Source organism: Rana temporaria, chromosome 13, assembly GCF_905171775.1.
Source record: "Rana temporaria chromosome 13, aRanTem1.1, whole genome shotgun sequence".
NCBI lineage: Eukaryota > Metazoa > Chordata > Amphibia > Anura > Ranidae > Rana > Rana temporaria.
Window position 1 is genome coordinate 120,462,301 of NC_053501.1, and position 22,334 is coordinate 120,484,634.

At 49.2% G+C, this 22,334-nt stretch overlaps 1 protein-coding gene across 1 annotated transcript in view; it reads left to right on the forward strand.

The window, feature by feature from the left end:
• The window catches only part of NPR1 (natriuretic peptide receptor 1), a 99,134-nt gene that overhangs the window by 41,886 nt on the left and 34,914 nt on the right, over nt 1-22,334 (forward strand). Inside the window, exons 4-7 of the mRNA XM_040332794.1 lie at nt 1,040-1,175; nt 15,707-15,798; nt 15,890-16,025; nt 18,031-18,115. Coding sequence (XP_040188728.1) covers nt 1,040-1,175; nt 15,707-15,798; nt 15,890-16,025; nt 18,031-18,115 — 449 coding nt within the window. The remainder of the gene's footprint in view (nt 1-1,039; nt 1,176-15,706; nt 15,799-15,889; nt 16,026-18,030; nt 18,116-22,334) is intronic.

The window sequence follows — 22,334 nt, forward strand, 5'->3', positions numbered from 1 at the left end:
CCCTCCCGTGGAGCCTGTGTATCCCTCCTGTGGAGCATGTGTAATCCCTCCCGTTGAGCCTGTGTAATCCCTCCCGTGGAGCCTGTGTAATGCCTCCTGTGGAGCCTATGTAATCCCTCCCGTGGAGCCTGTGTAATCCCTCCCATGGAGCCTGTGTTTCCCCCGCGGTGGGAGGAGCCGTCCGGGCTGGGCGAGTTTACCAGGATTATTGATAGCAGCTATCTCCAGTCTGGTCACATGATCCACCATGTGAGACAGCGCTGGCTGTAGGGAAGAGGAGAGCGTGCTTGAAAATAACTGGTAAAGCCTGGAGTGGTGACATCATGCATATGTTCCTATGTCCCATCTGTTGTTGGCGCTCCCTCCTCTTCACGCGCGTGACAACGCCCCTCTAAATTTTGCGCCCGGGGCGGTGGCCCCCCACGCTACGCCACTGGGAGGGAGGGAAAGCTGTCGCCACTGCTGAGCAAGGGAAGCCACCGGTGAAGGGCTGCATAGATGGGGTAAGTGCACCAGACCCGCTCCGTTGATCGAACCAACTGGGGGGGGGGGGCGTTACTGTTTGCCACCCCCAAAAAAAAAAAATTGCCGCCACTGCCCCAAACCACTTGACCCACCCTATTAGATTGTAATTAGGTTATGCTGGATAGATGGTAATGGTGAGGTTGGGGGGTGGTAATTGGGGCAATTAGTCTTTCCTACGATCAGTTTCAGAATTGATGCCGCATTGTACCTGCTTCCTCTTCGGCCTACTCTGGCCAAGTCATGGAACCCGGAGTATGTACGTCAGGAGGAAAAGCCTCATTATCAGGCCATGGGCACAAGACAAAGAGATCAGATCTCGGGACAGGATCCAGCGGCGGTCCGGAGTGTCACACTACAGCGAGAGCGTGCGTGCGCCAGGTGCTGGCGGGACTCGGAGGTGTCATTACCCGGGACTGCGAGCGTGCGAGGACAATGCCACAGGAAGTGTGTGTGTGTGTGTGTCTGCTTCCCTGCCAAGACTTGTGCCTCATGACCTCTTCCATCTTCCTTACAGATGAACACGGTGGCCGCCGATTTCTACGACTCGGTCATGCTGTATGCCCATGTGGTCAACGATACCCGAGAGAAGGGAGAGAGCATTCGAAACGCATCCGCCATCATCAGCCACATGTGGAACAGAACGTACTATGGTAAGACAGCGAGTGATGGAACGAAAATATCTGCCCCTCTACTGTACCCCGATCCTCCCTCTGTCCTTCTATTATACCCCAATCCCCCCTCTGTCCTTCTATTATACCCCAATCCCCCCTCTGTCCTTCTATTATACCCCAATCCTCCCTCTGTCCTTCTATTATACCCCAATCCCCCCTCTGTCCTTCTATTATACCCCACTCCCCCCTCTGTCCTTCTATTATACCCCACTCCCCCCTCTGTCCTCCTATTATACCCCAATCCTCCCTCTGTCCCTCTATTATACCCCAATCCCCCCTCTGTCCCTCTATTATACCCCAATCCCCCCTCTGTCCTTCTATTATACCCCAATCTCCCCTCTGTCCTTCTATTATACCCCAATCCCCCCTCTGTCCTTCTATTATACCCCAATCCCCCTCTGTCCCTCTATTATACCCCAATCCTCCCTCTGTCCTTCTATTATACCCCAATCCCCCTCTGTCCTTCTAATATACCCCAATCCCCCCTCTGTCCTTCTATTATACCCCAATCCTCCCTCTGTCCTTCTATTATACCCCAATCCCCCTCTGTCCCTCTATTATACCCCAATCCTCCCTCTGTCCTTCTATTATACCCAATCCCCCTCTGTCCTTCTAATATACCCCAATCCCCCCTCTGTCCTTCTATTATACCCCAATCCTCCCTCTGTCCTTCTATTATACCCCAATCCCTCCTCTGTCCCTCTATTATACCCCAATCCTCCCTCTGTCCTCCTATTATACCCCAATCCCCCCTCTGTCCTTCTATTATACCCCAATCCCCCCTCTGTCCTTCTATTATACCCCAATCCTCCCTCTGTCCTTCTATTATACCCCAATCCTCCCTCTGTCCTTCTATTATACCCCAATCCCCCCTCTGTCCTTCTATTATACCCCAATCCTCCCTCTGTCCTTCTATTATACCCCAATCCCCCCTCTGTCCTTCTATTATATCCCAATCCTTCCCTCTGTCCTTCTATTATACCCCAATCCCCCCTCTGTCCTTCTATTATACCCCAATCCCCCTTCTGTCCTTCTATTATACCCCAATCCTCCCTCTGTCCTTCTATTATACCCCAATCCCCCCTCTGTCCTTCTATTATACCCCAATCCCCCCTCTGTCCTTCTATTATACCCCAATCCTCCCTCTGTCCTTCTATTATACCCCAATCCCCCCTCTGTCCTTCTATTATACCCCAATCCTCCCTCTGTCCTTCTATTATACCCCAATCCCCCCTCTGTCCTTCTATTATACCCCAATCCCCCTCTGTCCTTCTATTATACCCCAATCCCCCTCTGTCCCTCTATTATACCCCAATTCCCCCTCTGTCCTTCTATTATACCCCAATCCCCCCTCTGTCCTTCTATTATACCCCAATCCCCCCTCTGTCCTTCTATTATACCCCATCCCTTCCTTTGTCCTTCTATTATACCCCAATCCTTCCTCTGTCCTTCTATTATACCCCAATCCCCCCTCTGTCCTTCTATTATACCCCAATCCTCCCTCTGTCCTTCTATTATACCCCAATCCCCCCTCTGTCCTTCTATTATACCCCAATCCCCCCTCTGTCCTTCTATTATACCCCAATCCCCCCTCTGTTCTTCTATTATACCCCAATCCCCCCTCTGTCCTATTATACCCCCCTATGTCCTTCTATTATACCCCCCTCTGTCCTTCTATTATACCCCAATTCCCCCTCTGTCCTTCTATTATACCCCAATCCCCCCTCTGTCATTCTATTATACCCCAATCCCCCCCCTCTGTCCCTCTATTATACCCCAATCCCCCCTCTGTCCTTCTATTATACCCCAATCCCCCCTCTGTCCTATTATACCCCCCTCTGTCCTTCTATTATACCCCCCTCTGTCCTTCTATTATACCCCAATTCCCCCTCTGTCCTTCTATTATACCCCAATCCCCCTCTGTCCTTCTATTATACCCCAATCCCTCCTCTGTCCTTCTATTATACCCCAATCCCCCCTCTGTCCTTCTATTATACCCCAATCCCCCCTCTGTCCTATTATACTCCAATCCTCCTCTGTCCTTCTATTATACCCAAATCCTCCCTCTGTCCTTCTATTATACCCCAATCCCCCCTCTGTCCTTCTATTAAACCCCAATCCTCCCTCTGTCCCTCTATTATACCCCAATCCTCCCTCTGTCCTTCTATTATACCCCAATCCCCCCTCTGTCCTTCTATTATACCCCGATCCTCCCTCTGTCCTTCTATTATACCCCAATCCCCCCTCTGTCCTTCTATTATACCCCAATCTCCCCTCTGTCCCTCTATTATACCCCAATCCTCCCTCTGTCCTTCTATTATACCCCAATCCCCCCCTCTGTCCTTCTATTATACCCCAATCCCCCCTCTGTCCTTCTATTATACCCCAATCCCCCCTCTGTCCTTCTATTATACCCCAATCCTCCCTCTGTCCTTCTATTATACCCCAATCCTCCCTCTGTCCTTCTATTATACCCCAACCCCCCCTCTGTCCTTCTATTATACCCCAATCCCCCCTCTGTCCTTCTATTATACCCCAATCCCCCCTCTGTCCCTCTATTATACCCCAACCCTCCCTCTGTCCTTCTATTATACCCCAATCCCCCCTCTGTCCTTCTATTATACCCCAATCCCCCCTCTGTCCTTATATTATACCCCAATCCCCCCTCTGTCCTTCTATTATACCCTGATCCTCCCTCTGTCCTTCTATTATACCCCAATCCTCCCTCTGTCCCTCTATTATACCCCAATCCTCCCTCTGTCCTTCTATTATACCCCAATCCCCCCTCTGTCCTTCTATTATACCCCAATCCCCCCTCTGTCCTTCTATTATACCCCAATCCCCCCTCTGTCCTTCTATTATACCCCAATCCTCCCTCTGTCCTTCTATTATACCCCAATCCCCCCTCTATTATACCCCAATCCTCCCTCTGTCCTTCTATTATACCCCAATCCCCCCTCTGTCCTTCTATTATACCCCAATCCCCCCTCTGTCCTTCTATTATACCCCAATCCCCCCTCTGTCCTTCTATTATACCCCAATCCCTATTCTGTCCCATTAGCATTGAAAAGGGTCATGCAGAGTTTGAAAGGTCAGTCTATTCACAAGTGATTTTTCACTTATAGGTGGAGTTTGATGCGTTGAACCACCTGCTGGCTTCATATATATCTCAGGGACTCCAGCGGAGAGATTCCCCCATACAACCTTCTGCATAAATCCCCCCCCCCCCCCCTCAGGGTCACACTCTGTGCTGTCCTCTATTCTTCTGGGTTCCTGAACGCACAGGAAGCAGCTGGGTGTCGGGCGCTGTGCGCCATCCTCGCTGCCAGGTCAGGCCATATGGACGCTGATTAGAGCTCGCAGATGCAAACACTAATATCTTCCTTCCTTCTGCGGGAATGCGTCACTCTGGCCTTCGACTCCACCGCATTTCGCACTCGTGTGTATTAAAGCTCAGCTGAAGAGTTCATCAAAAAGAAAAACGAATAGCCTAGCAGTTCTGAAAAATAAAAAGGAAAAGATTTTGGTGCAATATTCACCTCCTGTCCAGTGAAGCCCCCCCCTCACCCCCGCTCTGCGATTAGATGGCTGTTTCCTGTGTAAGGATTGAGGGGCATTATTAGGCCGGCCTGGGTGGTGCCATGTTGTTACATAACCCTGTTCTCTATAGCAGTGCTGGTCAACTTCAAAGTTAAAGAATGCAGCCCCTGGTACTGCCAGAGGGCCACACAATAGCAGAGCATTTTTGCACCTCAACACCCAAAGATATCTCAATGCACAGAAGAAGTTGGTATACAATAACCCAAGCATTGGTATCAATGGATGCCATAATATCCCCCAACATCGGGGGCAATGGACTCAATAATAGCCTCCACCTTGTTGTCAGTAACCGCCATAATAACCCCCAACATTGGTGCCAATGTCCGCCATAATAACCCCCAACATTGGTGCCTGGGACGGCCATGATAACATCCAACATTGGTGCCAGTGACCACCATAATAACCCCTAACATTGGTGCCAATGACCGCCTTAATTACCCCCAACATTGGTGCCAATGTCCGCCATAATAACCTCCAACATTGGTGCCTGTATCCACCATAATAACCTCCAACATTGGTGCCAGTGACCACCATAATAACCCCCAACATTGTTGCCTGTGACGACCATAATAACCTCCGACATTGGTGCCAGTGACAGCCATAATAACCCCTAACATTGGTGCCAGTGTCGACCATAATAACCCCTAACATTGGTGCCAGTGTCGACCATAATAACCCCCAACATTGGTGCCAGTGACCGCCATAATAACCTCCAACATTGGTGCCAGTGATGGCCATTATAACCCCCAACATTGGTGCCAGTGACTGCCATAATAACCCCCAACATTGGTTCCAGTGACTGCCATAATAACCTCCAACATTGGTGCCAGTGATGGCCATTATAACCCCCAACATTGGTTCCAGTGATGGCCATAATAACCTTCAACATTGGTGCCAGTGATGGCCATAATAACCCCCAACATTGGTGCCAGTGACGGCCATAATAACACCCAACATTGGTGCCAGTGACCGCCATAATAACCTCCAACATTGGTGCCAATGTCCGCCATAATAACCACCAACATCGGTGCCAGTATCCGCCATAATAACTTCCAACATTGGTGCCTGTGATGACCATAATAACCCCCAACATTGGTGCCAGTGACTGCCATAATAACCTCCAACATTGGTGCCAGTGACTGCCTCAATAACCCCCAACATTGGTGCCAGTGACTGCCATAATAACCCCCAACATTGGTGCCAGTGACTGCCATAATAACCCCCAACATTGGTGCCAGTGACCACCATAATAACCCCCAACATTGGTGCCAGTGACCGCCATAATAACCTTCAACATTGGTGCCAGTTACTGCCATAATAACCTCCAACATTGGTGCCAGTGACCACCATAATAACCTCCAACATTGGTGCCAGTGACTGCCATAATAACCCCCAACATTGGTGCCAGTGACTGCCATAATAACCCCCAACATTGGTGCCAGTGACCACCATAATTACCCCCAACATTGGTGCCAGTGACTGCCATAATAACCCCCAACATTGGTGCCTACAAGATTCAACACTTGATAGGAGTTTGAAGTAATCAAAAACAGAATACAAAAAATGACTTCCTGCATAGTATAGTATATATTTTGCGAGAGTAATAATATAAAACCAACATCCAAAGTATATTATCAGGAAGGAGAGAAATGTTTGAATGACGGGGATCAAGGTAGGTAGTAATCACATACAAGGCTAACCAACAGCCACAGGCTGACTGCCTAAAATAAAACAAATAACAATAAAAAACCTTTATAGAGGGTTTAATAGGGCCTGAGCAAACATCCGCGATAGTAAAGGTGGAGACTCACCAGTTTACTAGCAAGTAGATAAAAGCGCTAGAATGGGCAGAGAAAATCACAGCTAGCACAAAAGCCACAGAGACAAAAACATCATCCATGTGGAAATAACATTAGTTCAGCCTTGAATGCCCATCGGTAGATATAGCTAGTAACCGTTTAAATCCACCACTGGTGAGTTCACATCAGATCTCTATATAGGCAGCCTACAAAGAAATATAAAACTGTGTCCAGGAAACAGCCTTACCAGACAATGGCACGGGGCCGGTGGACTGGATCGCAAATAACAAACCTCGAAAAACAGAACCCCTCAAAAGCAGCCGCCTCAAGCAGATCAGTGTCCGCCCTGAATGACGGATAGATGAGCACGCTAAACAGCATGATATTTGAGTGCCCGTAATCAACAAATCGGCGGTGCCCAACGTGACGTCATCCGGACCGGACGACGTCATCCCATCTAAGACTCTGAAAACATCTGGACACAAGACTGAAGGCTCCATCCCACCAAAGAATCTTTGAAGATCTGAACACATGACTGAAGGCTTCATTCCACACAAGACTCTTTGAAGACCTGGATGCAGGACTGTAGGCTTCATTCCACCCAAGACTCTTTGAAGACCTAGACCCAGGATCGACAGCTTCGTCCCACCCATAACACTTTGAAAACCTGGTTCACAGGACTGAAGGCTTCATCCCACCCAAGACTCTGAAGACCTTGATAGAGGACTAACGGCTTTGTCCCATATAAGAATCTTTGAGGACCTGGACACAGGACGGTTGGCTTCATCCCAACCATGACTCCTTGAAGACTTGGACACAGGACTGAAGGCTTCATCCCACCCAAGACTCTTTGAAGACCTGGACACAGGACTGAAGGCTTCATCCCATCCAAGAATCTTTGAAGATCTGAACACAGGACTGAAGGCTTCATTCCATCCAAGACTCTTTGAAGACCTGGACGCATGACTGAAGGCTTCATACAATCCAAGACTCTTTGAAGACCTGCATACAGGACTAAAGGCTTTGTCCCACCTAAGACTCTTTGAAGACCTTGGCACAGTACTGAAGGCTTTGTCACACCCAAGGCTCTTTGAAGAGCTGAATACAGGACCAAAGGCTTCATTCCACCCAAGTTCTTTGAAGGCCTGGACACAGGACGACGGCTTCATCCCACCCAAGACTTTGAAAATCTGGACACAGGACATGAAGCCTTCATCCAACACAATACTCTGAAGACCTTGACAGAGGTTTGAAGGCTTTGTCACATCTAAGAATCTTTGGGGACCTGGACACAGGATAGTTGGCTTCATCCCAACCAAGACTCTGAAGACTTGGACACAGAACAGAAGGCTTCATCCCACCCAAGACTCTTTGAAGACCTGGACACAGAACTGAAGGCTTCATCCCACCCAAGACTCTTTGAAGACCTAGACACAGAACTGAAGGCTTCATCCCACCCAAGACTCTTTGAAGACCTAGACACAGGACTGAAGGCTTCATCCCATCCAAGACTCTTTGAAGATATGGACAAAGAACTTAAGGCTTCTTCCCACCCAAGACTCTTTGAAGACCTGGACACAGAACTGGAAGCATTATCCCACCCAAGACTCTTTGATTACCTGGACAAAGGACTGAAGGCTTCATCCCACCTTAGACTCTTTGAAGCCCCAGACACAGGGCTGAAGGCTTCATCCCACTAAAGACTCCTTGAGGACCTGGACATGGGACCAAGGGCTTCATCCCAATCAAGACTCTTTGAAGACCTGGACACGGGACCAAGGGCTTCATCCCAATCAAGACTCTTTGAAGACCTGGACACGGGACCAAGGGCTTCATCCCAATCAAGACTCTTTGAAGACCTGGACACAGGACTGAAGGCTTCTTCCCACCCAAGACTCTTTGAAAACATGAATACTTTATTCTACCCAAAACTGTTTGAAGACCTGGACAAGGGACTAAATGCTTCATCCCAGCCAAGACTCTTTAAAGACCCGGACACAGGACTGAAGACTTCATCTGACACAGACTCTGGATCCTGATCTTGGATTACTAAACCCAGAGATAACTGAATATCCAGTTCTCTGTGCTCAGTCACAACACTCTGTATTAGTGCAATTCCTGTGTCGCCTTTCCCTATATTCACACAGTGGCAGGGCCTAGCACAGAAATAAAGTCTACCCGGGGCATTGAGGAGAGTGTGCACCGGGGGGCAATAAATGGGCTGGGGGAGCAGAAACCTGGCGTTGTGCTGTGCCCTCAGTACAGTAACTCATGAGAAATACGCTCCATCCTTCTATAGGCAAGATATAGAAATATTAGATGAAGAAGTAAAGCGCTGACTCTGCGGATCCCGCGGCGGATCGGCCAGGACTCCTCATTTGTATTTAAATTTGTGTTTAATGTGATTATTGAGCCTCATAAAAGTGTAACGATCCTTTCATCCCGCGTAATGACCAGCGGGGGTGTCATGTGGAGAGGCCATTCTGCTTTGGCGTCCTTTTCGCTTCCTCTAAAATTACAGAAAGTTTCAGGCGGTGGGAATGTGCGCCCTGCCCCCCCCCCCCCGGGTACCGTTCCACCGAGCGGCCGCTTTTCCTGGAGCAGCAAAATTTCTCCAGGAAAATGTAAGAATGAAAAATATTCCCAGCTCTGTTTAATTACAAATAATCCTTCCGATATTCCATCATCTCCCGCGCCGCGTGAGACCGAAAAAGAGAGGCGGCGGGCGGCACTGACTGCGGACAGCGGTGACACTTAAAGGATTTGTCCTCAGCGGGATTCATCCGAGACAAATGTAAAGAACACAAAAGAATGATTTATAACCACTTCTGGTGTATTCATTCTGTTATCTGAGTACGACTACCTTCCTTCTCCAATCTGACGACGACTACCTTCCTTCTATCTGAATACGACTACTACCTTCCTTCTCCTATCTGACGACGACTACCTTCCTTCTCCTATCTGAATACGACTACTACCTTCCTTCTCCTATCTGACGACGACTACCTTCCTTCTCCTATCTGAATACGACTACCTTCCTTCTCCTATCTGACGACGACTACCTTCCTTCTCTTATCTGACGACGACTACCTTCCTTCTCCTATCTGATGACGACTACCTTCCTTCTCCTATCTGACGACGACGACTACCTTCCTTCTCCTATCTGATGACGACTACCTTCCTTCTCCTATCTGATGACGACTACCTTCCTTCTCCTATCTGATGACGACTACCTTCCTCCTCCTATCTGATGATGACTACCTTCCTTCTCCTATCTGATGACGACTACCTTCCTTCTCCTATCTGATGACGACTACCTTCCTTCTCCTATCTGACGACTACCTTCCTTCTCCTATCTGACGACGACTACCTTCCTTCTCCTATCTGATGACGACTACCTTCCTTCTCCTATCTGACGACTACCTTCCTTCTCCTATCTGATGACGACTACCTTCCTTCTCTTATCTGACGACGACTACCTTCCTTCTCCTATCTGACGACAACTACCTTCCTTCTCCTATCTGACGACGACTACCTTCCTTCTCCTATCTGACAACGACTACCTTCCTTCTCCTATCTGATGATGACTACCTTCCTTCTCTTATCTGACGACGACTACCTTCCTTCTCCTATCTGATGACGACTACCTTCCTTCTCCTATCTGAGTACGACTACCTTCCTTCTCCTATCTGACGACGACTACCTTCCTTCTCCTATCTGACGACGACTACCTTCCTTCTCCTATCTGATGACGACTACCTTCCTTCTCCTATCTGACGACGACTACCTTCCTTCTCCTATCTGACGACGACTACCTTCCTTCTCCTATCTGACGACGACTACCTTCCTTCTCCTATCTGACGACGACTACCTTCCTTCTCCTATCTGACGACGACTACCTTCCTTCTCCTATCTGAATACGACTACCTTCCTTCTCCTATCTGACGACGACTACCTTCCTTCTCCTATCTGAATACGACTACCTTCCTTCTCTTATCTGACGACGACTACCTTCCTTCTCCTATCTGATGACGACTACCTTCCTTCTCTTATCTGACGACGACTACCTTCCTTCTCCTATCTGACGACGACTACCTTCCTTCTCTTATCTGATGACGACTACCTTCCTTCCAGAGTTACGATGGACGTCTTCTCTGCTTCTCCGATGAATGCTCTCCTTGCCCGGGCCCGGTCAGTTTAGGTGGACGGCCATGTCTTGGTAGGTTTGCGGTTGTGCCATACTCTTTCCATTTTCCGATGATGGATTGAACAGAAGCTCCGTGAGATCTTCAAAGCTTGGGAGATATTTTTTATACCCTAACCCTGCTTTATACTTCTCCACAACTTTATCCCTGACCTGTCTGGTGTGTTCCTCGGCCTTCATGATGCTGTTTGTTCACTAAGATTCTCTAACAGACCTCTGAGGGCTTCACAGAACAGCTGTATTTATACTGAGACTACATGACACACAGGTGGGCTCTATATGACATCATTCACACACTACGGTTACCTGCGGTTTTGTTCCCCGTGGTTTTGTGCGGATAGAAAAAATAGAACTGGATGCATCCAGCTGGGAAATCCCGCAGCTATCGGCACAGAACCGCAGGTAACTGCAGTGCGCTGTGTCAGCTGCGTTTGGTATGAATCTTGAAGGGGAACTCCACGCCAAATTTCAAATAAAAAACCGGCATGGGTTCCCCCTACAGGAGCATACCACGCCCTTGGATCTGCTATGGATTTTAAGGAGACACCCCGTACGCCGAAAAAACGGCGTGGGATCCCCCCCAAAATCCATACCAGACCCGTATCCGAGCAGCAGCCCGGCCGGTCAGGAAAGGGGTGGGGACGAGCGAGCGCCCCCCCCCTCCTTAACCGTGCCAGGCCACATACCCTCAACATGGGGGGGGGTAGGTGCATCTGTCCCCATGTTGATGAGGACAAGGGCCTCTTCCCGACAACCCTGGCCGTTGGTTGTCGGGGTCTGCAGGAGGGGAGCTTATCGGAATCCGGGACCCCACTTTAATAAGGGGGCCCCCAGATGCCGGCCCCCCACCCTGGGTGAATGAGTATGGGGTACATCGTACCCCTAGCCATTCACCTGGCGGAAAATAATATGTAAAAAAAAAAAAACACTACACAGGGTTATTACAGTAATTTATTAGTCAGCTCCGGGGCCCCCCCTCTCTTCTTTAGCTCTTTTACGAGGGGGGGCTGCTTCTTCAATGTCTTCTGGGGTGGGGGGATGTGCAGGTCTTCACCGCCGTCTGGGGTTCTGTCGCCTTCTTCTTCTCTTCGTCTCTTCTTCTTCTCTTCTCTTCTTCTCTTCTTCTCCTTCTCTTCTCTTCTTCTTCTCTTCTCTTCTTCTCCTTCTCCTTCTCTTCTCTTCTTCTTCTCTTCTCCTTCTCCTTCTCTTCTCGTCTCTTCTTCTATTCTTCTTCTTCTCTTTTCTTCTTTTTCTCTTCTTCTTCTATTCTTCTTCTTCTTCTCCTTCTTCTTCTCTTTTTCTTCTTCTTCTCTTCTTCTCTTCTCTTCTTCTTCTCTTCTCTTCTTCTTCTTCTCCTCTTCTTCTTCTCTTCTCTTCTTCTTCTTCTCTTCTTCTTGTTCTTCTCTTCTTCTTCTTCTTCGATGTTGACACGTCACTTCCTCCCGCTGTAATGCCGTGTGCGCGGCTCGCACTGACTTATATAGGCCTCTTATGACGTCAACAGTCCCATCGTGTTCCGGGTGCACGGAACACGATGGGACTGTGACGTCATAAGAGGCCTATATGAATCGGTGCGAGCCGCGCACACGGCATTACAACGGGAGGAAGTGACGTGTCAACATCGAAGAAGAGAAGAAGAAGAAGAGAAAAAGAAATGAAGAAGAAGGAGAAGAGAAGGAGAAGAGAAGGAGAAGAAGAAGAGAAGAAGAGAAGAAGAAGAGAAGAAGAAGAGAAGAGAAGAAGAAGAGAAGAGAAGAGAGAAGAGAAGAGAAGAAGAAGAGAAGAAGAAGAAGAGAAGAGAAGAGGAAGAGAAGAAGAAGAGAAGAGAAGAAGAAAAGAGAAGAGGAAGAGAAGAAGAAGAGAAGAGAAGAAGAAAAGAGAAGAGGAAGAGAAGAAGAAGAAGAGAAGAAGAAGAGAAGAAGACGAGAAGAAAAGAAGAAGAAGAGAAGGAGAAGAGAAGAGAAGAAGAAGAAGAGAAGAAGAAGAGAAGAAGAAGAAGAGAAGAAGACGAGAAGAAGACGAGAAGAAGAGAAGAAGAAGAGAAGAAGAAGAGAAGAAGAAGAGAATTAGAAGAGAAGGAGAAGAGAAGGAGAAGAGAAGAGAAGAAGAAGAAGAAGAGAAGAAGAAGAGAAGAAGAAGAAGAGAAGAAGACGAGAAGAGGAAGAAGAGAAGAAGAAGAAGAGAAGGAGAAGAGAAGAAGAAGAGAAGAAGAGAAGAAGAAGAGAAGAAGAAGAGAAGAAGAAGAAGAGAAGAAGACGAGAAGAAGACGAGAAGAAGAGAAGAAGAAGAGAAGAAGAAGAGAAGAAGAAGAGAAGAAGAAGAGAAGAAGAAGAGAAGAAGAGTAGAGAAAGAAGAGAGGGAGAAGAGGAGGAGAAGAGAAGAGAAGAAGAAGAAGAAGAGAAGAAGACGAGAAGAGGAAGAAGAGAAGAAGAAGAAGAGAAGGAGAAGAGAAGAAGAAGAGAAGAAGAGAAGAAGAAGAAGAGAAGAAGAAGAGAAGAAGACGAGAAGAAGAGAAGAAGAAGAGAAGAAGAAGAGAAGAAGGAGAAGAGAAGAAGAAGAGAAGAAGAAGAAGAGAAGAAGGAGAAGAGAAGAAGAAGAGAAGAAGACGAGAAGAAGAGAAGAAGAAGAGAAGAAGGAGAAGAGAAGAATAAGAGAAGAAGAAGAGAAGAAGAAGAGAAGGAGAGAAGAAGAAGAGAAGAAGGAGAAGAGAAGGAGAGGAGAAGAAGAAGAGAAGAAGAAGAGAAGAAGGAGAGGAGAAGAAGAAGAGGAGAAGAGAAGAAGAGAAGAAGAAGAGAAGAAGAGAAGAAGAAGAAGAAGAGAAGAAGAAGAGAAGAAGGAGAAGAGAAGAAGAGAAGAAGAAGAGAAGAAGAAGAGAAGAAGGAGAAGAGAAGAAGAAGAGAAGAAGAGAAGAAGGAGAAGAGAAGAAGAAGAGAAGAAGAAGAGAAGAAGACGAGAAGAAGAAGAGAAGAAGGAGAAGAGAAGAAGAAGAAGAGAAGAAGAAGAAGAGAAGAAGGAGAAGAGAAGAAGAAGAGGAGAAGAGAAGAAGAAGAGGAGAAGAGAAGAAGACGAGAAGAAGAAGAGAAGAAGGAGAAGAGAAGAAGAAGAAGAGAAGAAGAAGAAGAGAAGAAGGAGAAGAGAAGAAGAAGAGGAGAAGAGAAGAAGAAGAGGAGAAGAGAAGAGAAGAAGACGAGAAGAAGAAGAGAAGAAGGAGAAGAGAAGAAGAAGAAGAGAAGAAGGAGAAGAGAAGAAGAAGAAGAGAAGAGAAGAAGAAGAGAAGAAGACGAGAAGAAGAGAAGAAGAAGAGAAGAAGGAGAAGAGAAGAAGAAGAGAAGAAGGAGAAGAGAAGAAGAAGAGAAGAAGGAGAAGAGAAGAAGAAGAAGAGAAGAAGAAGAAGAGAAGAAGGAGAAGAGAAGAAGAAGAGGAGAAGAGAAGAAGAAGAGAAGAAGAAGAAGAGAAGAAGACGAGAAGAAGAGAAGGAGAAGAAGAGAAGAGAAGAAGAGAAGAAGAAGAAGAAGAAGAGAAGAAGAAGAAGAAGAAGAGAAGAAGGAGAAGAAGAAGAGAAGAAGAAGAAGAGAAGAAGAAGAAGAGAAGAAGGAGAAGAGAAGAAGAAGAGAAGAAGGAGAAGAGAAGAAGAAGAGAAGAAGAAGAGAAGAAGGAGAAGAGAAGAAGGAGAAGAGAAGAAGAAGAGAAGAAGAAGAGAAGAAGGAGAAGAGAAGAAGAAGAGAAGAAGAAGAGAAGAAGACGAGAAGAAGAGAAGGAGAAGAAGAGAAGAAGAAGAAGGAGAAGAAGAAGAAGAGACGAGAAGAAGAAAAAGAGAAGAAGCGCAGCTAAACGCAACCGCAGCTAAAAGTGCCGTACACATGCAGCGGATCGCTGGGCTTTATTTGTATCATTTTCCTTCCACTTGTAAGATGACAAAATATGGGGAAATTTCTAGGGGGGGTATGAATACTTTTTACAGGCGCTGTACATTTTGCGGAGGAGGGGTTTCTGTTTTGTCCGGAGCCCCCCCCCCCTTTACATAAGACGTGCGTTATGGCGGCTGAATGTGCGGAGTGACACCTCCCCCTCCCCATTATCGGAGCTGCGGGATAATGATCCCATTTAGGGGTAATTTTCCCTTCATTATGTGGTTCCCACCGACCAATCCGCTCGCAGACCGCCGCTCCTGTGATGTGCCGCCGCCGCCATGGATGTGCATCACCATTACTGCTTAACCTGTTCCGTCCCGTGAGAGGAGCACAGCCCCTTCACTGGCTGCATGCTTGTTCCAGGACAGGGGGGACTTCACTGGCTGCATGCTTGTTCCAGGACAAATATGGAGGGATCAGATTCGATGGAAAACATTCCCATGTGATCTTATACTGAGGCGGCATCTATAAGGAAAGCATCTGGTCTTGTTTAAATTCCATGGCTGGTTTGGTCTCATTGGGTGGGACTTTCTACAGCTTGACCACTCTTACTGTAAAGAATCCCTTCTGACACTTTTACCTCCCCCTTTGCCACCTCTTTTACTATAAAGAATCCTTCCTATCACTATTACTGTAAAGAACCCTTCTATTCGCTCTTACTGTAAAGAACCCTTCTATTCGCTCTTACTGTAAGGAACCCTTCTATTCGCTCTTACTGTAAAGAACCCTTCTCTTCGCTCTTACTGTAAAGAACCCTTCTATTCGCTCTTACTGTAAGGAACCCTTCTATTCGCTCTTACTGTAAGGAACCCTTCTATTCGCTCTTACTGTAAGGAACCCTTCTCTTCGCTCTTACTGTAAAGAACCCTTCTATTCGCTCTTACTGTAAAGAACCCTTCTCTTCGCTCTTACTGTAAGGAACCCTTCTATTCGCTCTTACTGTAAAGAACCCTTCTCTTCGCTCTTACTGTAAAGAACCCTTTCCTCCACTGACAGGGGTGTCGGGATTCCTGAGGGTGGACGACAACGGGGACCGGGAGAACGACTACTCGCTGTGGGACCTCTCGGAGACGGGCGGAGACTTTCAGGTGAGGCGATGGACGGGGGGAGGGGGCGGGTCTGGACCCCCCCGGACGGTGATTGGCTCTGACAGGTGACCCTCAATCTGTCGCCTCGCAGGTGGTGGCCAATTACAACGGGACTCAGAGGAGCATCGTCCGGGTGCCGGGGAGGGAGATCCACTGGCCGGGAGGGGCGGCGCCCAAGGATGTCCCGCCCTGCGGATTCGACAACAGCAACCCGGAGTGCATGAAAAGTAAGAGAGGGGAGGGGCTAATATTCTCCATGTGTCTATAGGGGGGGTGTATATAATATATATGGGGGTGTATATAGTATATGGGGTGTATATAGTATATATATGGGGTGTATATAGTATATGGTGGTGTATATTGTATATATGGGGTGTATATAGTATATATGGGGTGTATATAGTATATATGGGGTGTATATAGTATATATGTGGTGTATATAGTATATGGGGTGTATATAGTATATATATATGTGGTGTATATAGTATATGGGGTGTATATAGTATATATATGGGGGTGTATATAGTATATATGGGGTGTATATAGTATATGGGGGTGTATATAACATATATGGGGTGTATATAGTATATATGGGGTGTATATAGTATATGGGGGTGTATATAGTATATATGGGGTGTATATAGTATATATGGGGTGTATATAGTATATGGGGGTGTATATAGTATATATGGGGTGTATATAGTATATATGGGGTGTATATAGTATATATGGGGGTGTATATAGTATATATGGGGTGTATATATGGGGAAGTATATAGTATATATGGGGTGTATATAGTATATGGGGGTGTATATAGTATATATGGGGGTGTATATAGTATATATGGGGTGTATATAGTATATGGGGGTGTATATAGTATATATGGGGTGTATATAGTATATATGGGGTGTATATAGTATATATGGGGTGTATATAATATATATGGGGTGTATATAGTATATATGGGGTGTATATAGTATATGGGGTGTATATAGTATATATGGGGTGTATATAGTATATAGGGGTGTATATAGTATATGGGGGTGTATATAGTATATATGGGGTGTATATAGTATATGGGGGTGTATATAGTATATATGGGGTGTATATAGTATATATGGGGTGTATATAGTATATGGGGGTGTATATAGTATATATGGGGTGTATATAGTATATGGGGGTGTATATAGTATATATGGGGTGTATATAGTATATATGGGGTGTATATATGGGGAAGTATATAGTATATATGGGGTGTATATAGTATATGGGGGTGTATATAGTATATATGGGGTGTATATAGTATATATGGGGTGTATATAGTATATGGGGGTGTATATAGTATATATGGGGTGTATATAGTATATGGGGGTGTATATAGTATATATGGGGTGTATATAGTATATATGGGGTGTATATATGGGGAAGTATATAGTATATATGTGGTGTATATAGTATATGGGGGTGTATATAGTATATATGGGGTGTATATAGTATATATGGGGTGTATATAGTATATATGGGGTGTATATAGTATATATGGGGTGTATATAGTATATATGTGGTGTATATAGTATATATGGGGTGTATATAGTATATATGGGGTGTATATATGGGGAAGTATATAGTATATATGTGGTGTATATAGTATATGGGGGTGTATATAGTATATATGGGGTGTATATAGTATATATGGGGTGTATATAGTATATATGGGGTGTATATAGTATATATGGGGTGTATATAGTATATATGGGGTGTATATAGTATATATGGGGTGTATATAGTATATATGTGGTGTATATAGTATATATGGGGTGTATATAGTATATATGGGGTGTATATAGTATATATGGGGTGTATATAGTATATATGGGGTGTATATAGTATATGGAGGTATATACACAGTATCTGATAAAAGTAAGTACACCTAACCTCGTGCAATTCGTTTTTTAACAAATTTTGACAAATTCCTTAATTCCGAATTTCCAAATTTTTCAATTTCCGAAATTCGTTTTTTGTTTTTTTTTCTTTTTTTGGAAATTTGGCAAATTAGAAAATTGGAAATTCGAGATTCTAAAGTTCGGAAATTCGGAATTCCAAATTTTCTAATTTCCTGATTTTCCGAAAAAAGCAAAAATACAAACAAACAAATGAAACAAAAAATGTAGAATTGGGAAATTGTGTAGCCGAGTCTTGTGTGGAATCTGATTGTCTTCTCTTGTCTCTCAGCCAGCTTCTCTGTCCTGGAAGTCACCTCCATCGTCATTTGTTTCATCCTCCTCGCCATCGCCGTCTCCTCCGTCTTCATATACAGGTACTCTTTTCTCCTCCAGCCCCCGTACTCTTCTCCTGGGGTCCCCCCTCCACCCGCCTTCCCTCCTCGCCATCGCCGTCTCCTCCGTCTTCATATACAGGTACTCTTTTCTCCTCCCCATACTCTTCTCCTGGGGTCCCCCCTCCACCCGCCTTCCCTCCTCGCCATCGCCGTCTCCTCCGTCTTCATATACAGGTACTCGTTTCTCCTCCCCCCCCCCCCCCCGTACTCTTCTCCTGGGGTCCCCCCTCCACCCACCTTCCCTCCTCGCCATCGCCGTCTCCTCCGTCTTCATATACAGGTACTCGTTTCTCCTCCCCCCCCCCCCCCCGTACTCTTCTCCTGGGGTCCCCCCTCCACCCACCTTCCCTCCTCGCCATCGCCGTCTCCTCCGTCTTCATATACAGGTACTCGTTTCTCCTCCCCCCCCCCGTACTCTTCTCCTGGGGTCCCCCCTCCACCCGCCTTCCCTCCTCGCCATCGCCGTCTCCTCCGTCTTCATATACAGGTACTCGTTTCTCCTCCCCCCCCCCGTACTCTTCTCCTGGGGTCCCCCCTCCACCCGCCTTCCCTCCTCGCCATCGCCGTCTCCTCCGTCTTCATATACAGGTACTCGTTTCTCCTCCCCCCCCCGTACTCTTCTCCTGGGGTCCCCCCTCCACCCGCCTTCCCTCCTCGCCATCGCCGTCTCCTCCGTCTTCATATACAGGTACTCTTTTCTCCTCCCCCCCCCCGTACTCTTCTCCTGGGGTCCCCCCTCCACCCGCCTTCCCTCCTCCCCATCGCCGTCTCCTCCGTCTTCATATACAGGTACTCTTTTCTCCCCCCCCCCCCCGTACTCTTCTCCTGGGGTCCCCCCTCCACCCGCCTTCCCTCCTCGCCATCGCCGTCTCCTCCGTCTTCATATACAGGTACTCTTTTCTCCTCCCCCCCCCCGTACTCTTCTCCTGGGGTCCCCCCTCCACCCGCCTTCCCTCCTCGCCATCGCCGTCTCCTCCGTCTTCATATACAGGTACTCTTTTCTCCTCCCCATACTCTTCTCCTGGGGTCCCCCCTCCACCCGCCTTCCCTCCTCGCCATCGCCGTCTCCTCCGTCTTCATATACAGGTACTCGTTTCTCCTCCCCCCCCCCCCCGTACTCTTCTCCTGGGGTCCCCCCTCCACCCACCTTCCCTCCTCGCCATCGCCGTCTCCTCCGTCTTCATATACAGGTACTCGTTTCTCCTCCCCCCCCCGTACTCTTCTCCTGGGGTCCCCCCTCCACCCGCCTTCCCTCCTCGCCATCGCCGTCTCCTCCGTCTTCATATACAGGTAGTCGTTTCTCCCCCCCCCCCCCGTACTCTTCTCCTGGGGTCCCCCCTCCACCCGCCTTCCCTCCTCGCCATCGCCGTCTCCTCCGTCTTCATATACAGGTACTCGTTTCTCCTCCCCCCCCCCGTACTCTTCTCCTGGGGTCCCCCCTCCACCCGCCTTCCCTCCTCGCCATCGCCGTCTCCTCCGTCTTCATATACAGGTACTCGTTTCTCCTCCCCCCCCGTACTCTTCTCCTGGGGTCCCCCCTCCACCCGCCTTCCCTCCTCGCCATCGCCGTCTCCTCCGTCTTCATATACAGGTACTCTTTTCTCCTCCCCATACTCTTCTCCTGGGGTCCCCCCTCCACCCGCCTTCCCTCCTCGCCATCGCCGTCTCCTCCGTCTTCATATACAGGTACTCGTTTCTCCTCCCCCCCCGTACTCTTCTCCTGGGGTCCCCCCTCCACCCGCCTTCCCTCCTCGCCATCGCCGTCTCCTCCGTCTTCATATACAGGTACTCGTTTCTCCTCCCCCCCCGTCCTCTTCTCCTGGGGTCCCCCCTCCACCCGCCTTCCCTCCTCGCCATCGCCGTCTCCTCCGTCTTCATATACAGGTACTCGTTTCTCCTCCCCCCCCCGTACTCTTCTCCTGGGGTCCCCCCTCCACCCGCCTTCCCTCCTCGCCATCGCCGTCTCCTCCGTCTTCATATACAGGTACTCTTTTCTCCTCCCCATACTCTTCTCCTGGGGTCCCCCCTCCACCCCGCCTTCCCCCCTCGCCATCGCCGTCTCCTCCGTCTTCATATACAGGTACTCTTTTCTCCTCCCCCCCCCATACTCTTCTCCTGGGGTCCCCCCTCCACCCGCCTTCCCTCCTCGCCATCGCCGTCTCCTCCGTCTTCATATACAGGTACTCTTTTCTCCTCCCGCCCCCCATACTCTTCTCCTGGGGTCCCCCCCTTCACCCGCCTTCCCTCCTCGCCATCGCCGTCTCCTCCGTCTTCATATACAGGTACTCTTTTCTCCCCCCCGTACTCTTCTCCTGGGGTCCCCCCTCCACCCTCCTTCCCTCCTCGCCATCGCCGTCTCCTCCGGCTTCATATACAGGTACTCTTTTCCCCTCCAGCCCCCCCCCCGTACTCTTCTCCTGGGGTCCCCCCTCCACCCGCCTTCCCTCCTCGCCATCGCCGTCTCCTCCGTCTTCATATACAGGTACTCTTTTCTCCCCCCCCCCGTACTCTTCTCCTGGGTCCCCCCTTCACCCGCCTTCCCTCCCCGCCATCGCCGTCTCCTCCGTCTTCATATACAGGTACTCTTTTCTCCCCCCCGTACTCTTCTCCTGGGGTCCCCCCTTCACCCGCCTTCCCTCCCCGCCATCGCCGTCTCCTCCGTCTTCATATACAGGTACTCTTTTCTCCTCCCGCCCCCCATACTCTTCTCCTGCGGTCCCCCCTCCACCCGCCTTCACTCCTCGCCATCGCCGTCTCCTCCGTCTTCATATACAGGTACTCTTTTCTCCCCCCCGTACTCTTCTCCTGGGGTCCCCCCTCCACCCTCCTTCCCTCCTCGCCATCGCCGTCTCCTCCAGCTTCATATACAGGTACTCTTTTCCCCTCCAGCCCCCCCCCCCGTACTCTTCTGCTGGGGTCCCCCCTCCACCCGCCTTCCCTCCTCGCCATCGCCGTCTCCTCCGTCTTCATATACAGGTACTCTTTTCTCCCCCCCCCGTACTCTTCTCCTGGGGTCCCCCCTTCACCCGCCTTCCCTCCCCGCCATCGCCGTCTCCTCCGTCTTCATATACAGGTACTCTTTTCTCCCCCCCGTACTCTTCTCCTGGGGTCCCCCCTTCACCCGCCTTCCCTCCCCGCCATCGCCGTCTCCTCCGTCTTCATATACAGGTACTCTTTTCTCCTCCCCCCCCCCCCGTACTCTTCTCCTGGGGTCCCCCCTCCACCCACCTTCCCTCCTCGCCATCGCCGTCTCCTCCGTCTTCATATACAGGTACTCGTTTCTCCTCCCCCCCCCGTCCTCTTCTCCTGGGGTCCCCCCTCCACCCGCCTTCCCTCCTCGCCATCGCCGTCTCCTCCGTCTTCATATACAGGTACTCGTTTCTCCTCCCCCCCCGTACTCTTCTCCTGGGGTCCCCCCTCCACCCGCCTTCCCTCCTCGCCATCGCCGTCTCCTCCGTCTTCATATACAGGTACTCTTTTCTCCCCCCCGTACTCTTCTCCTGGGGTCCCCCCCTCCACCCGCCTTCCCTCCTCGCCATCGCCGTCTCCTCCGTCTTCATATACAGGTACTCGTTTCTCCTCCCCCCCCGTACTCTTCTCCTGGGGTCCCCCCTCCACCCGCCTTCCCTCCTCGCCATCGCCGTCTCCTCCGTCTTCATATACAGGTACTCGTTTCTCCTCCCCCCCCCCGTACTCTTCTCCTGGGGTCCCCCCTCCACCCTCCTTCCCTCCTCGCCATCGCCGTCTCCTCCGGCTTCATATACAGGTACTCGTTTCTCCTCCCCCCCCCGTACTCTTCTCCTGGGGTCCCCCCTCCACCCGCCTTCCCTCCTCGCCATCGCCGTCTCCTCCGTCTTCATATACAGGTACTCTTTTCTCCTCCCCATACTCTTCTCCTGGGGTCCCCCCTCCACCCGCCTTCCCTCCTCGCCATCGCCGTCTCCTCCGTCTTCATATACAGGTACTCGTTCCTCCTCCCCCCCCGTACTCTTCTCCTGGGGTCCCCCCTCCACCCGCCTTCCCTCCTCCCCATCGCCGTCTCCTCCGTCTTCATATACAGGTACTCGTTTCTCCTCCCCCCCCCGTACTCTTCTCCTGGGGTCCCCCCTCCACCCGCCTTCCCTCCTCGCCATCGCCGTCTCCTCCGTCTTCATATACAGGTACTCGTTTCTCCTCCCCCCCCCCGTACTCTTCTCCT